Here is a 17,940-nt window from a genome sequence, read left to right as displayed (position 1 = left end):
ATCTATTTTTCTAAGTGTCAAAAGAATCAAATAACAAGTAAAAAATAAAAAACCGAAAAATCGGTCTTGAAATCATTTTGGAAACCGATGCCTCATTCTTCTTATTAGATTCGGACAGCTAAATCAACTGAAAAAAATTTCATATAATTTACGTGCGGCATTAAAATTTATTATATTAATTCGAGGCCAAGTATTTTCTAATGAATTGAAAAAAGTTACCACTTGAATTACGTGCAGCATTAAAATTTATGATTTCAATCGGTGGACAAGTATTTTATTAGTAACTCCAAATTTTGACATTATTAAATTCTTCTAAGAAGCTTTTAAATCCAAAAAAATCACATGAAAGCTAGTCATTTCTTACTCTATGGTGGCAGAGACTTATAAGAAAATCGACTCTTCTCAGACTTTCAGGATCCTCTGGTATTATTCACAAAATTCGACGTCGATTGGATCGATACAAATTATGTTTAAATATGTGTTAAAAGTACTTGTCCGGCCCATCACTTTCCGTTTAAATTGTTTATCCAAATAAAAGTCAGGGCTTGTCTAGAACTGATGGATCACAAGTATTCATGCAGAGGGAATTGAGAGAATTATCTTCAAGTAATTTTTACTTAATTGCACTAATTTAATAAAAAACGGAAACAAATTATTCCGCAATATAGAAGGGATATTATTGTGCATCGATAAATGAAAAAAATTGTACATAATGTATATGTTCAAGCTTCCAAAATAACTCTGCAGTTTACATTCGATGACGGCAATTTTTACTTCCCACTTATTCTTCCAGCGAACGAGTTCCATTCGGAATAAGAACTAACCTATAATATTATTAAGAACATTAAATTAATAATGAATCGCATTTCAACAAACTTTTAACGAGATTCTGCCGTGCCATTTCGTTTTTTTATGATTGATTCTTTATTGAATGAATAGTGATGGGCCGGACAAGTACTTTTAACACATATTTAAACATAATTTGTATCGATCCAATCGACGTCGAATTTTGTGAATAATACCAGAGGATCCTGAAAGTCTGAGAAGAGTCGATTTTCTTATAAGTCTCTGCCACCATAGAGTAAGAAATGACTAGCTTTCATGTGATTTTTTTGGATTTAAAAGCTTCTTAGAAGAATTTAATAATGTCAAAATTTGGAGTTACTAATAAAATACTTGTCCACCGATTGAAATCATAAATTTTAATGCTGCACGTAATTCAAGTGGTAACTTTTTTCAATTCATTAGAAAATACTTGGCCTCGAATTAATATAATAAATTTTAATGCCGCACGTAAATTATATGAAATTTTTTTCAGTTGATTTAGCTGTCCGAATCTAATAAGAAGAATGAGGCATCGGTTTCCAAAATGATTTCAAGACCGATTTTTCGGTTTTTTATTTTTTACTTGTTATTTGATTCTTTTGACACTTAGAAAAATAGATACAGATTAGTTTTTGCTTTAATATAATGTTTTTTCAAGATTTGTAAAATTTTTTTCGAATTGTTCTGTATTTTTTTTTATGAAATAATTTTTTTTACAATTAAAAAAAATTTTTTTTTAAAGTTTTTTTTATGGGTGGAGTTATCAGCAAACGAGGGACCATCAATGTACTTGTCCCAACCTTTTTTTTCCCTAGGGGAAGTTTATGGTTTGATATCACGTCTTTTTTCTCAAAAGATCCTTATTTATGTTCAGATGACTGTAAGATTTTAGTTTAAATTTCTATGAATTGTTTATAATTTTCGGCGTATAACGTTGGTTTTCACGAAAAAAGACCTATTTTTCGTCGAAATTGTACTGAAAATATTTCGATAGAGGTTTAGTCTTGGACTTTTGTGATTTTTCTCCTTGTCTTCTAATATGTTTCGTCCATTGGGAACTCAAGAACATGGAGCAATGCGTGTTGCGGGCCGAGATATGATTTTCGGCTGATAACGTTAGGAAAAAGAAAGGAAAAGAGGAAAGATAGATCAAATTCAAGACACAACAAATCCAACAGAATTGGCCCTTTTTAAATGTTGCTTTTGCATTCTGAATCTAGACATTTTCGTGTCATTCAAAACGTGTCCCCGATGAAATATATTTCCAAAGTTTGCAAGTGGCCGCTGAGATCCAATTATCCAGTTTGATAGTTGCTGAAAAAAGGCACCCGGAAGCATTTATTATGTCAGAACTCAAAGAAGCAAAAAAAACTGAGCGTACTTAATTCAACAGAGCAATCGAATTCAAAGACGTTTAAGGTATCTGCATTTGTTTTGGCGAAAAACAATTTCAGGAGAATTCATTAATGAATTTAAAAGTTTAAAAACTCAGAATAAAATAGAAAACGGAAAATTTAGGAATTTAGAGAAGCTGAAGACGTTTGTGATGAATTTTTGAGATTACATGTTACGGTTGGAGTAAAGAATTTAAATGATTGGCACACATGCTGCGACACAAAAATATGAAAGTTTGGAGGTATTCGCTTCATACCGCAGTAATACAAACTTCAATAGTATTTAAAAAGAAATACTTTAAAACTTACTAAACCAAGTTCTATTACTCATTCTCATAATCAAAGATAGGGGGTGATACTTAACACACATATTTATGCACAGAAATTTCAGAGTTCGCAGGTATCTGCTGCGATTCAATGTATCTGCGCAATAAATTTTGAAGACAGCAATTTAAAATCTATCCATAAATGAGCAACTGAAGACTTCTGTGATGAGTGTTTACTTCATATATATGTTACAGTTAGTTTTAAAAAGTAAAATGCGTGACACAGTATATCAATTTTAGAATTCGCAGATTTTTGCTGTATTTCAATAATCCAAATCTATAGTATTATAGAGAAAAGTTGGTAAAAGTCATGATGTTATGTTGAAATTACATAGCGAACATTGTATTCAGAAATTCTGTATGTTCCCATGGATGTTAGCAGGCATTATATTTGATCGCATCCAAAACTGAGCAACTGTAGACTTAGCGTAATGAATCTTTTCACTAATAATTCCACATTTGTAGTTTGCAAAGTGAGAATACTCAATATTACCATAATTAAAGATAGGAGGTGATACTTAGCACATATATTTATCCACAGAAATTTTAAAGTTCGCAGCTATCTGCTGCAATTCAATGTATCTGCGCAATGAGTTTGGAAAACAGCAATTTCAAATCAAATTTCAAAGCATAAATGAGCAACTAAAGACCTTTCTAATGAATTTTTCACTGCATATTTATGTTGCAGTGAGAGTCAAAAAGTAAAATGAATGGCAAAGTATATAAATTTTATAGTTTGCACATTTTTGCTGTATTTCAATGATCCAAATCTATATAGTATTATAGTGAAAAGTTGTTCAAAGTCATGATGTTACATTAAAATAACATAGCGCACATAACATTTAGAAATTCTGTAGGTTCCCATGATGTTGGCAGGCATTATACTCAATCGCATCCAAAACTGAGCAACTGTAGACATATCGTAATGAATGTTTTCACCAATAATTCCACATTTGCAGTTTGCGGAGTAGGAATACTCAACACACACGTTATTTCATAAGTATTGTTGTCAAAATTTGTGTTTGCCTACCGCATTCCGAAGATTCAACTTTTCATACTATCAGCAAAAAAAACATCCAAAGACTTTTTGCAACAAGTTTCAAAATTTATTACTCGACAGACCGGGTGGAAAAAGTATAACTACACTTATATCAACACCAGAAACTGTTTTGAGAATCAGATATACAAGATGTGCGATTGATGATCATAGTCGGAAACCACTTGAATTACGTTACCACAATCAGCATGAAGAAATATTAGAAAATCATAGGACACATATTAGGAAACCAATTAATAATATGTATGCATCCGCTGCAAACCGATGGAGTCAAAACAAGGATCGGATAGAGCAGAGCCAAACTCAATAGGAAGCAAAATATGGGAATATTCAAAAATAATGATGACACAAGAAATAAATTAGAAAACATTTATTCAATTGAAGTTGCTAACATCATACTAACAGTTCCGTGTGTTTTTGTTTTATTAATTATTTATCAACCATGTCATTTCAGATCAAAAAGAAAATTTGAGGTTATAGGTTGACGCACGTTTTTCCTCACAACTTTGAACTTTTAGAACTCTTTTCGATTAACTGATTTGACTTAGAAAGTTTATATTATTTACCAACTATACGGACGTTCGTTACATTTGTCGCGCCTTCGTAACGTCAAACGCCGGCTGATTCGTTAACACACAACTATCAAAGCGAACTCGTATACATAATCTAATTACACACATGACATATAACCATGCTTTAACTGACGATATATTTACACTGGACAATATCCCTCGCACACTGGTTCAATTGAAGGAATTAATACTTATTTCCAATCGAACGAAATAATAAAATCTGCATCACCCAAAAACACACGGATCACAGACTACATTTACGCGGCCGCTTTTATACCGGTTTAATTCACTAAAAGACCGGTTTTCTTAATATTATGACACCACATCACTATTTTTACTAAAATAATAAATATTATGCACTCTACTAAACAACAAACATTTTTTAAAATTGAATTTAGACCGCACTTTATTATGTCGAAACTACGTTTGTTCATGATGCTATCAAAAACTGACAGATGGTTGTACATATATACGTTGACGAAGTCTCTGAGCGTGGTTACGTTCATGGAGTGTGACCGTGGATACGTTTATGGAGTTTAAACGTGGTCTGTCAGATGGAGTGAGCCAATCAGAATGCGTTGAGATACAACTCTACTACCACTAACTCACGTCAAAACGCGTATACGTATACGTCGAACTCGTAATGTGTCAGTAACTTTTGCATAATCTTGAGCCCGTGCAAAGTTTTTTCTCAACAATTACGCCACCGATCATGCTCATTTTGGGCGGAATCGAAAGAGAATTTATTAATTAATCTCCAGTTCAATTTTCAAAGTCTCAGATGACTTATGAGTTTCGTATTTGAACAATATGACATGCCAATTTTACACCCCCCCCCCCCCCCCCCCCCCCCCCCCCCGAGGCGAATCGTTTTATTCAGAGAAAGTATACTCGGCGAGAGCCTCAGGCCAGCAGACGACAGAGCCACGCCACTGACAATTTATTCGCACTGGACAATATTTCTCATACTCTGGTTTAATTGAAGGATTATTTCAGTTAACACTTATTTCCAATCGAACGATATAATGAAATCTTGAAAAGTTTCGTTGACATATATGCATCGCGCATTTTTTATATTCTTTTTCACACACACATCACAGACTACATTTACGCGGCCGCTTTGATACCGGTTTAATATATCACAAATAACAAAATAAATAGTAATATGCACTTCTTTAGATGACGAAAATTATTTTTTTATTGATCCCGCACGCACTTCGCAATGTCGAAACTCTGTTCATACGATCAAAAACTGACACATGGTTTGTACATATATATATGTATATCGGTCGAATTTATGACTGCTGTTACCAGATGTGCTGCGCCGTGTGCTACGTTCTGAAGTTGACGTCAGATTTCCAATCATCAACAACTAATTTCAACAACCAATCACAACGTCTAAAAATGGATGTCGTCAGATCCAACGAATCAGAAACTCGAGAGCATCAAAGTGCCTTTGATGGTGTTTATAAATACAGACGCATAAATTCTTGAATGTGTTGGTAACTTTTGCATAATCTTGAGCCCGTGCAAAGTTTTTTCTCAGCAATTACAACACCGATCATGCTGATTTAGGGCGGAATCGAAAGAGAATTACTCAATTGGCTTAAACTTCAATTTTCAAGTTGTTAAATGGCTCCTGAGCTTCGTAATTCAATAAAATCACATGTCAATTTTACCCCCACCACGGCGAATCGTTTTATTCAGAGAAAGTATAGTCTCGGCGAGAGTCTCGGGCCAGCAGACGACAGGGCTGTCAATGTACTTGTCCCGAGACTCTACCGAGTCTCTTGATCTTGGCCCGCAACACGCATTGCTCCATGCTCTTGAGTTCCCAATGGACGAAACATATTAGAAGACAAGGAGAAAAATCACAAAAGTCCAAGACTAAACCTCTATCGAAATATTTTCAGTACAATTTCGACGAAAAATAGGTCTTTTTTCGTGAAAACCAACGTTATACGCCGAAAATTATAAACAATTCATAGAAATTTAAACTAAAATCTTACATTCATCTGAACATAAATAAGGATCTTTTGAGAAAAAAGACGTGATATCAAACCATAAACTTCCCCTAGGGAAAAAAAAGGTTGGGACAAGTACATTGATGGTCCCTCGTTTGCTGATAATTCCACCCATAAAAAAAACTTTAAAAAAAATTTTTTTTGAATTGTAAAAAAAATTATTTCATAAAAAAAAATACAGAACAATTCGAAAAAAATTTTACAAATCTTGAAAAAACATTATATTAAAGCAAAAACTAATCTGTATCTATTTTTCTAAGTGTCAAAAGAATCAAATAACAAGTAAAAAATAATAAACCGAAAAATCGGTCTTGAAATCATTTTGGAAACCGATGCCTCATTCTTCTTATTAGATTCGGACAGCTAAATCAACTGAAAAAAATTTCATATAATTTACGTGCGGCATTAAAATTTATTATATTAATTCGAGGCCAAGTATTTTCTAATGAATTGAAAAAAGTTACCACTTGAATTACGTGCAGCATTAAAATTTATGATTTCAATCGGTGGACAAGTATTTTATTAGTAACTCCAAATTTTGACATTATTAAATTCTTCTAAGAAGCTTTTAAATCCAAAAAAATCACATGAAAGCTAGTCATTTCTTACTCTATGGTGGCAGAGACTTATAAGAAAATCGACTCTTCTCAGACTTTCACGATCCTCTGGTATTATTCACAAAATTCGACGTCGATTGGATCGATACAAATTATGTTTAAATATGTGTTAAAAGTACTTGTCCGGCCCATCACTATTCATTCAATAAAGAATCAATCATAAAAAAACGAAATGGCACGGCAGAATCTCGTTAAAAGTTTGTTGAAATGCGATTCATTATTAATTTAATGTTCTTAATAATATTATAGGTTAGTTCTTATTCCGAATGGAACTCGTTCGCTGGAAGAATAAGTGGGAAGTAAAAATTGCCGTCATCGAATGTAAACTGCAGAGTTATTTTGGAAGCTTGAACATATACATTATGTACAATTTTTTTCATTTATCGATGCACAATAATATCCCTTCTATATTGCGGAATAATTTGTTTCCGTTTTTTATTAAATTAGTGCAATTAAGTAAAAATTACTTGAAGATAATTCTCTCAATTCCCTCTGCATGAATACTTGTGATCCATCAGTTCTAGACAAGCCCTGACTTTTATTTGGATAAACAATTTAAACGGAAAGTGATGGGCCGGACAAGTACTTTTAACACATATTTAAACATAATTTGTATCGATCCAATCGACGTCGAATTTTGTGAATAATACCAGAGGATCCTGAAAGTCTGAGAAGAATCGATTTTCTTATAAGTCTCTGCCACCATAGAGTAAGAAATGACTAGCTTTCATGTGATTTTTTTGGATTTAAAAGCTTCTTAGAAGAATTTAATAATGTCAAAATTTGGAGTTACTAATAAAATACTTGTCCACCGATTGAAATCATAAATTTTAATGCTGCACGTAATTCAAGTGGTAACTTTTTTCAATTCATTAGAAAATACTTGGCCTCGAATTGATATAATAAATTTTAATGCCGCACGTAAATTAGATGGGATTTTTTTCAATTGATTTAGCTGTTCGAATCAAATAAGAAGAATGAGGCATCGGTTTCCAAAATGATTTCAAGGGCGATTTTTCGGTTTATTATTTTTTACTTGTTATTCGATTCTTTTGACACTTTAAAAAATAGATGCAGATTAGTTTTTTTTAATATAACGTTTTTTCAAGATCTGTAAAATTTTTTTCGAATTGTTCTGTATTTTTTTTTATGAAATAATTTTTTTTACAATTAAAAAAAAAAATTGTTTAAAGTTTTTTTTATGGGTGGAATTATCAGCAAACGAGGGACCATCAATGTACTTGTCCCAACCTTTTTTTTCCCTAGGGGAAGTTTATGGTTTGATATCACGTCTTTTTTCTCAAAAGATCCTTATTTATGTTCAGATGACTATAAGATTGTAGTTTAAATTTCTATGAATTGTTTAAAATTTCCGGCATATAACGTTGGTTTTCACGAAAAAAGACCTATTTTTCGTCGAAATTGTACTGAAAATATTTCGATAGAGGTTTATTCTTGGACTTCGGTGATTTTTCTCCTTGTCTTCTAATATGTTTCGTCCATTGGGAACTCAAGAGCATGGAGCAATGCGTGTTGCGAGCCGAGATATGATTTTCGGCTGATAACGTTAGGAAAAAGAAAGGAAAAGAGGAAAGATAGATCAAATTCAAGACACAACAAATCCAACAGAATTGGCCCTTTTTAAATGTTGCTTTTGCATTCTGAATCTAGACATTTTCGTGTCATTCAAAACGTGTCCCTGATGAAATATATTTCCAAAGTTTGCAAGTGGCCGCTGAGATCCAATTATCTACAGTTTGATAGTTGCTCAAAAAAGGCACCCGGAAACATTTATTATGTCAGAACTCAAAGAAGCAAAACAAACTGAGCGTACTTAATTCAACACAGCAACGGAATTCAAAGACGTTTAAGGTATCTGCATTGGTTTTGGAGAAAAATAATTTCAGGAGAATTCAGGAATGAATTTAAAAGTTTAAAAACTCAGAATAAAATAGAAAACGGAAAATTTAGGAATTTAGAAAAGCTGAAGACGTTTGTGATGAATTTTTGAGATTACATGTTATGGTTGGAGTAAAAAATTTAAATGATTGGCACACATGCTGCGACACAAAAATATGAAAGTTTGGAGGTATTCGCTTCATACCGCAGTAATACAAACTTCAATAGTATTTAAAAAGAAATACTTTAAGACTTGCTAAACCAAGTTCTATTACTCATTCTCATAATCAAAGATAGGGGGTGATGCTTAACACACATATTTATGCACAGAAATTTCAGAGGTCGCAGGTATCTGCTGCGATTCAATGTATCTGCGCAATAAATTTTGAAGACAGCAATTTAAAATCTATCCATAAATGAGCAACTGAAGACTTCTGTGATGAGTGTTTACTTCATATATATGTTACAGTTAGTTTTAAAAAATAAAATGAGTGGCACAGTATATCAATTTTATAATTCGCAGATTTTTGCTGTATTTCAATAATCCAAATCTATAGTATTATAGAAAAAAGTTGGCAAAAGTCATGATGTTACGTTGAAATGACATAGCGAACATTGTATTCAGAAATTCTGTATGTTCCCATGGATGTTAGCAGGCATTATATTTGATCGCATCCAAAACTGAGCAACTGTAGACCTAGCGTAATGAATTTTTTCACTAATAATTCCACATTTGTAGTTTGCAAAGTGGGAATACTCAACATACATGTCATTTCATAAGTATTATTGTCAAAATTTGTGTTTGCCTACTGCATTCCAAAGATTCGACTTTTCATATGATCAGCAAACAAAGCATCCAAAGACTTTTTGGAATAAGTTTCAAAAGTTGTTACTCGACAGACCAGGTGGAAAAAGAATAACTACACTTATATCAAGACCAGAAACTGTTTTGAGAATCTGATGTTCAAAATGTGAGATTGATGATCATAGCCGGAAACCTCTTGAATTACGTTACCATACAATCAGCATGAAGAAATAGTAGAAAATCATAGGACACATATTAGGCAATTAATTAATGATATGTATCGATCCGCTGCAAACCGATGGAGTGAAAACAAGGATCGGAGAGGGCAGAGCCAAACTGAATATGAAGCAAAATATGGGAAACATGAGAAACAAATTAGAAAAAATTTATTCAATGAAAGTTTACAACATCATTCTAACAGTTCTGTGTGTTTTTGTTGTATTTATTCATATATATAATCTGACGCCTTCATATATATAACCTAGCCTACTGACGATATATTTACACCGGACAATATTTCTCGCACTCTGATTTAATTGAAAGATTATTTTAGTTAACGCTTATTTCCAGTCGAACAAAATCATGAAATCTTGAAAAGTTTTCGTTGACATATGCATTGCGCATTTTTTATATCCTTTTTCGCACACATATCACAGACGACATTTACGCGGCCGCTTTGATACTGGTTTAGTATATCACAAAATTTAACGAAATAAATAGTAATATGCACTTCGTTAGATGACGAAAATTATTTTTAGTTATCCCGCACGCACTTGATAACATCATAACCCGAAACGTCAACATGACGTGAAACTTCGGCTAGTGACTTTCGAGCTCTCGGCATGTGACGTCAGTCCGCGACACCGCCGCGAAGTTAGACCGAGGGACATGAGGCCTTCGATGGTATTATATACAGACATGTCAAATTTCTAAATGTGTTAGTAACTTTTGCATAATCTTGAGCCTGTGCAAAGTTTTTTCTCAGCAATTACGCTACTGATCGTGTTGGTTTCGGGCTCATTCGAAAGAGATTTTGAAATTTAGTCTCCAAACTAATTTTCGCTTAACAAAACATCTCTTGAGCTCCGCAATTCTAGAAAATGACATGCCAGTTTTACCCCCACCACCGCGAATCGTTTTATTCAGAGAAAAGATAGTCTCGGCGAGAGCCTCAGGCCAGCAGACGACAGGGCTGTCAATGTACTTGTCCCGAGACTCTACCGAGTCTCTTGATACGAGTTCCCTTTGATAGCTGTGTGGTAACGAACCGGCCGGAATTTGACATTACGACGTGCGAGACAAATGGAACAAACGTTCGCATAGTTAGTGAATAATATAAATAAGGCAAAGCAGTTTATCAAAAATAGGTCTGGAAGTTGTAAGGAAAAATGTTCGTCAACCTCTATAACGTCAAATTTTCTTTTTGCGATCTGAAATATTATGATTGATAATTAATAAACGAGAGCGAGCGGAATTGTTAGCATAATGTGAGAAACTCCAATTTAATAAATGTTTTCTAATTTATTTCTTGTGTCATCTTTATTTTTAAATATTCCCATATTTTACTTCCTATTGAGTTTGGCTCTTTCCGATCTTTGTTTTCACTCCATCGGTTTGCAGCGGATGGATATATGTTATTAATTGGTTGCCTAATATGTCTCCTATGATTTTCTACTTCTTGTTCATGCTGATTGTGGTAACGAGATTCAAGAGGTTTCCAACTATGATCATCAATCGCACATTTTGTACATCAGATTCTCAAAACAGTTTCTGGTCTTGATATAAGGGTAGTTATTCTTTTTCCACCTGGTCTGTCGAGTCATAAATTTTGAAACCTGTTTCAAAAAGTCTTTGGATGCTTTTTTGGGTCTTAATATGAAAAATTGAATCTTCGGAATGCTGTAGGCAAACACAAATTTTGACAATACTTATGAGTTGACGTGCATGATGAGTATTCCTATTCTGCAAACTGCAAATGTGGAATTATTCGTGAAAAGATTCATTACGATAAGTGTACAGTTGCTCAGTTTTCGATTCGATTAAGTATAATGCCTATCAACATCATGGAAACCTACAGAATTTCTGAATGTTATGTGCGCTATGTCATTTTAATGTAACATCATGACTTCTAACAACTTTTCACTATAATTCTATAGATTTGGATCATTGAAAAACAGCAAAAATCTGCAAACTATAAAATTTATAGACTGGGCCATTCATTTTACATTTTGACTCTCACCGTAACATAAATATGAAGTGAACAATTCATTGCAAAAGTCTTCAATTGCTCATTTATGGATGGGTTTGAAATTGCTGTCTTCCAAACTTATTTGAATCGCAGCAGATACCTTCAAACTTTGAAATTTCTGTGAATAAGTATATGTGCTAGTATCACCCCCTATCTTTGACTATGGTAATATGTAATGGAACTTATTGTTAGTTCAGCAAGTTCAAGAGACTCGGTAGAGTCTCGGGACAAGTACATTGACAGCCCTCTCGTCTGCTGGCCTGAGGCTCTCGCCGAGACTATCTTTTCTCTGAATAAAACGATTCGCGGTGGTGGGGGTAAAACTGGCATGTCATTTTCTTGAATTGCTGAGCTCAAGAGGTGTTTTGTTGAGCGAAAATTAGTTTGGAGACTAACTTTCAAAATCTTTTTCGAATGAGCCCGAAACCAACACGATCAGTAGCGTAATTGCTGAGAAAAAAACTTTGCACAGGCTCAAGATTATGCAAAGTTACTAACACATTTAGAAATTTAACATGTCTGTATATAATACCATCAAAGGCCTCATGTCCCTCGGTCTAACTTCGCAGCGGTGTCGCGGACTGACGTCACATGCCGAGAACTCGAAAGTCACCAGCCGAAGTTTCACGTCATGTTGACGTTTGGGGTTATGATGTTATGAAGTGCGTGCGGGATAACTAAAAATAATTTTCGTCATCTAACGGAGTGCATATTAGTATTTATTTTGTTAAAATTTGTGATATACTAAACCGGTATCAAAGTGGCCGCGTAAATGTAGTCTGTGATCCGAGTGTGAAAAAGAATATAAAAAATGCACGATGCATATGTCAACGAAACTTTTCAAGATTTCATTATTTCGTTCGATTGGAAATAATAAGTGTCAACTGAGATAATCTTTCAATTAAAACAGCGTGCGCGGAATATTGTCCAGTGTAAATATATGGCATGATTATATATCATGTGTAAAAATGTAGTTTATATATACGAGTTCCCTTTTATAGCTCTGTGGTAACGAACCGGCCGGGGTTTTTGACGTTACGAAATGCGGGACAAATGTAACAAACGTTCGCATAGTTAGTGAATAATATAAATAAGGTGAATAAATACATAAATCAGTTTATCAAAAATAGGTCTGGAACTTGTGAGGAAAGACGTTCGTCAACCTATAACATCAAATATTCTTTTTGCGATCTGAAATATTATGGTCGATAATTAATAAAACAAGAACACACGAAACTGTTAGTATAATGTTAGAAACTCCAATTGAATAAATGTTTTCTAATTTATTTCGTATATCATCATTATTTTTGAATATTCCCATATTATGCTTCCTATTCAGTTTGGCTCTGCCCTCTCCGATCCTTGTTTTCACCCCATCAGTTTGCAGCGGATCGATACATATTATTAATTCGTTGCCTAATATGTGTCCTATGATTTACTGCTATTTCTTCATGATTGTGGTAACGTGATTCAAGAGGTTTCTAGCTATGATCATCAATCGCACATTTTGTACATCAGATTCTCAAAACAGTTTCTGGTCTTGATATAAGTGTAGTTATTCATTTTCCACCTGGTCTGTCGAGTAACAAATTTTGAAACTTATTCCAAAAAGTCTTTGGATGCTTTGTTTGCTGATCACATGAAAAGTCGAATCTTTGGAATGCGGTAGGCAAACACAAATTTTGACAACAATACTTATGAAATGACGTGTATGTTGAGTATTCCTATTCTGCAAATTGCAAATGTGGAATTATTAGTGAAAAGATTCATTACGATAAGTCTACAGTTGCTCAGTTTTGGATGCGATTAAGTATAATGCATGCTAACATCATGAAAACCTACAGAATTTCTGAATGTTATGTGCACTATGTTATTTTAATGTAACATCATGACTTTCAACAACTTTTCACTATAATACTATAGATTTGGATCATTGAAATACAGCAAAAATCTGCAAACTATAAAATTTATATACTTTGCCATTCATTTAACTTTTTGACTCTCACTGTAATATAAATATGCAGTGAAAAATTCATTGCAAAAGTCTTCAATTGCTCATTTATGGATGGATTTGAAATTGCTGTCTTCCAAACTCATTGCGCAGATACATTGAATCGCAGCAGATACCTGCGAACTTTGAAATTTCTGTGGATAAGTATATGTGCTAAGTATCACACCCTATCTTTGATTATAGTAACATGTAATGAACTTTGTTCAGCAAGTTTTAAAGTATTCCTTTTCAAATACTATTGAGGTTTGTATTACTGCGGTATGAAGCGAATACCTTCAAACTTTGATATTTTTGTGTCGCAGCATGTGTGCCAATCATTTAAATTTTTTACTCCAACCGTAACATGTGATCTCAAAAATTCATCACAAACGTCTTCAGCTTTTCTAAATTCCTAAATTTTCCGTTTTCTATTTTATTCTGAGTTTTTAAACTTTTAAAATCATTCCTGAATTCTCCTGAAATTGTTTTTCTCCAAAACCAATGCAGATACCTTAAACGTCTTTGAATTCCGTAGCTCTGTTGAATTAAGTACGCTCAGTTTTTTTTGCTTCTTTGAGTTCTGACATAATAAATGTTTCCGGGTGCCTTTTTTCAGCAACTATCAAACTGTAGATAATTAGATCTCAGCGGCCATTTGCAAACTTTGGAAATATATTTCATCGGGGATATGTTTTGAATGACACGAAAATGTCTAGATTCAGAATGCAAAAGCAACATTTAAAAAGGGCCAATTCCGTTGGATTTGTTGTGTCTTGAATTTGATCTATCTTTCCTCTTTTCCTTTCTTTTTTCTAACGTTATCAGCCGAAAATCATATCTCGGCCCGCAACACGCATTGCTCCATGCTCTTGAGTTCCCAATGGACAAAACACATTAGAAGACAAGGGGAAAAATCACCAAAGTCCAAGAACAAACCTCTATCGAAATATTTTCAGTACAATTTCGACGAAAAATAGGTCTTTTTTCGTGAAAACCAATGTTATACACCAAAAATTATGAACAATTCATAGAAATGTAAACTAAAATCTTATAGTCATCTGAACATAAATAAGGATCGTTTGAGAAAAAAGACGTGATATCAAACCATAAACTTCCCCTAGGGAAAAAAAGGTTGGGACAAGTACATTGATGGTCCCTCGTTTGCTGATAACTCCACCCATAAAAAAAAATTTAGACAACATTTTTTTTAATTATAAAAAAAATTATTTCATAAAAAAAATAGAGAACAACTCGAAAAAAATTTCACAAATCTTGAAAAAACGTTATATTAAAACAAAAAACTAATCTGTATCTATTTTTTAAAGTGTCAAAAGAATCAAAAAACAAGTAAAAAAAAAACCGAAAAATCGCGCTTCAAATCATTTTGGAAACCGATGCCTCGTTCTTCTTATTTGATTCGAACAGCTAAATCAATTGAAAAAAATTCCATCTAATTTACGTGCAACATTAAAATTTATTATATCAATTCGAGGCCAAGTATTTTCTAATGAATTGAAAAAAGTTACCATTTGAATTACGTGCAACACCAAAATTTATGATATCAATCGGTGGACAAGTATTTTATTAGTAACTCCAAATTTTGACATTATTGAATTGTTCTAAGAAGCTTTCAAATCCAAAAGAATCACATGCAAGCTAGCCATTTCTTACTGTATGGTGGCAGAGACTTATAAGAAAATCGATTCTTCTCAGACTTTCAGAATCCTCTGGTATTATTCACAAAATTTGACGTCGATTGGATCGATACAAATTATGTTTAAATATGTGTTAAAAGTACTTGTCCGGCCCATCACTATTCATTCAAATAAAAATCAATCATAAAAAAACGAAATTGTACGGCAGAATCCGGTTAAAAATTTATTGACATGCGATTTATTATTAGTTTAATGTTCTTAATAATAGCATAGGTTAGTTATACCGAATGAAATTCGTTCTCTGGAAAAAGTGAGAAGTAAAAATTCCCGTCATTCCAATACCAACTGGGGAGTTATTTTTGGAAGCTTGAATATATTTAGAAATGACTAGCTTGCATGTGATTTTTTTAGATTTAAAAGCTTCTTAGAACAATTCCATAATGTTGAAATTTGGAGTTACTCATAAATTACTTGTCCTTCGATTGATATCATAAATTTTAGTGCTGCACGTAACTCAAGTGGTAACTTTTTCCAATTCATTAGAAAATACTTGGCCGCGAATCGTTTTATTCAGAGAAAGTATAGTCTCGACGAGAGCCTCAGGCCAGCAGACGACAGGGCTGTCAATGTACTTGTTCCGAGACTCTACCGAGTCTCTTGATGCTGATTTTGTATCAATTCTTTGAAGTAGATACTTTATGGAAACTAATTCTCATAAATTGATTCAGACTCAATTGAAGAATTGATTTTTTGTAAAGTATTGAACATCCCTAATCTTATGATAAGCAACTCTTCATAAATACATACCGCACATCCGTGATGTTGTAGGGTAATAGCTAACGGACTCCACTGTACAAGCGAGAACTCCAGCGAGCATTCCAAGAATACTAGATAAACTGATGGTCGGGGTTCCCCATTGGCCAGGATATGGTACACGAAACCATGCAGAATCAGTCAGGATCTGGAGTTTTGAATCAGTTCGACCAGGATGTCCGCGTGGTAATGCGTCAGTCACTGTTAGTGTGGCGCAAACAATCCACATCATGACAATCGTCAATAATACCTGTAAAAAAAAATACGAAATTGAAATGATTTTTCGCAGATGAAGGTCCACTACGTTCAGTAACATTCAGCTCGCTACGTACGTGATTCTTTGAATAAAGGAAAAAATTATTCACAGGTATGAGCGTACAGGGAAATGTTTTTGGTTTGACATAGATCACATCAATTGATGTCCAGGACATAACAAAGAGATAATTTTCTTTGAAAATATTCAAACTATTATTAAGAGACTCGGTAGAGTCTCGGGACAAGTACATTGACAGCCTGGTCGTCTGCTGACCTGAAGCTATCGCCGAGACTATACTTTCTCTGAATAAAACGATTCTGCGGTGGTGGGGGTAAAATTGGCAAGTCATTTTGTTTAATTACGAAACTTATGGCTGGGGCTTTGAAAATTGAACTGGTGACTAATTATCAAATTTTCTTTCGATTCCGGCCAAAATCAGCATAATTGGTGGCGTAATTGCTGAGAAATACTCTGCACGGGTTCAAGAGTATTCAAAAGTTACTGACACATTTACGGACTTGGCGTAACTGTATACGCATACGACCGCTACATACACGGCCATTTTGATGCCCATTATAGCCGATCCCCGCCGAGAAAAAATTGGCTTCATCTAATCACCGATGAGAAAACTTCAGATTGGTCCTATCGTCTGTCATCTTGTCACATCGTTTCCATGTTTGTTTACGATACTCCGTCTCTCGGTATTCGTGTCACATCGTTTATATTGACTGTCAAAATAATTTATAATAATAAAACACATTGAAGCGAAATACACTCTTTATTTTATCTTTTTATCGACATGGCACGCACGAGTGTTTACACCGGCGGCCATGATGAAAAACTGTCACTTCGCGAAGCGGCGCTCGGGAAGTGAGGCGCTCAGCGCTGCCAACTTAATTTCGTTCCACCAAAATTCCCTAGATTCATGAAATTCTTTATTTTATTGAATATCAATTAAATAATCTTTTTCTTATTAAAAATAATGATGCGAACTATTAAAGAAACATATTTTGAACAAACGGGTGTAAATTTCAGGTCAAAATTACTCAAATTTTTAAGAAAACTTTTCGTTGCGAGATAAAGTGCACAGTGCGCATGCGCAATGACCCACTTTCAACAGACGCGTGCAAGAACGTGACTTTTTGCAAATTGGTGAATAAAGCTAAATAAAAATAATCTTGTGAATAAAATTAATAAAAAATAATGTCAAATAATAATAAAAGTCATAAAATCGATAAAAATTCATCTGAAATTCGTTTTATTTAAAATTCATTGAATTTCCACACATGCGCATTGTGACTCTAGCTCAATTCAACGAATTGGGACTCACGCGGGGCCTCACCGAGCCAATGAGAGAATTTAGCGTAGGAGTCCCTGGTTCAAGATTAAATCACTGAGCGAATCATGAAACGGGACAAAGTCCATCGTATTATTATTATTATTTCCTTTGTTTGAGAGG

General features: G+C 33.8%; 1 protein-coding gene across 5 annotated transcripts in view; it reads right to left on the bottom strand.

Moving 5' to 3' along the window:
* The window catches only part of LOC122406617 (solute carrier family 23 member 2), a 1,354,473-nt gene that overhangs the window by 616,022 nt on the left and 720,511 nt on the right, over positions 1-17,940 (bottom strand). For all 5 annotated transcript variants that reach the window (XM_043412169.1, XM_043412170.1, XM_043412168.1 and 2 more), the window contains one exon: positions 16,220-16,475. In XM_043412169.1, coding sequence (XP_043268104.1) covers positions 16,220-16,475 — 256 coding nt within the window. The remainder of the gene's footprint in view (positions 1-16,219; positions 16,476-17,940) is intronic.

This window comes from Venturia canescens, chromosome 2 (assembly GCF_019457755.1).
Source record: "Venturia canescens isolate UGA chromosome 2, ASM1945775v1, whole genome shotgun sequence".
Lineage (NCBI taxonomy): Eukaryota > Metazoa > Arthropoda > Insecta > Hymenoptera > Ichneumonidae > Venturia > Venturia canescens.
The sequence above is the reverse complement of the archived record's forward strand: the minus strand, read 5'-3'. Positions and strand labels throughout refer to the sequence as shown.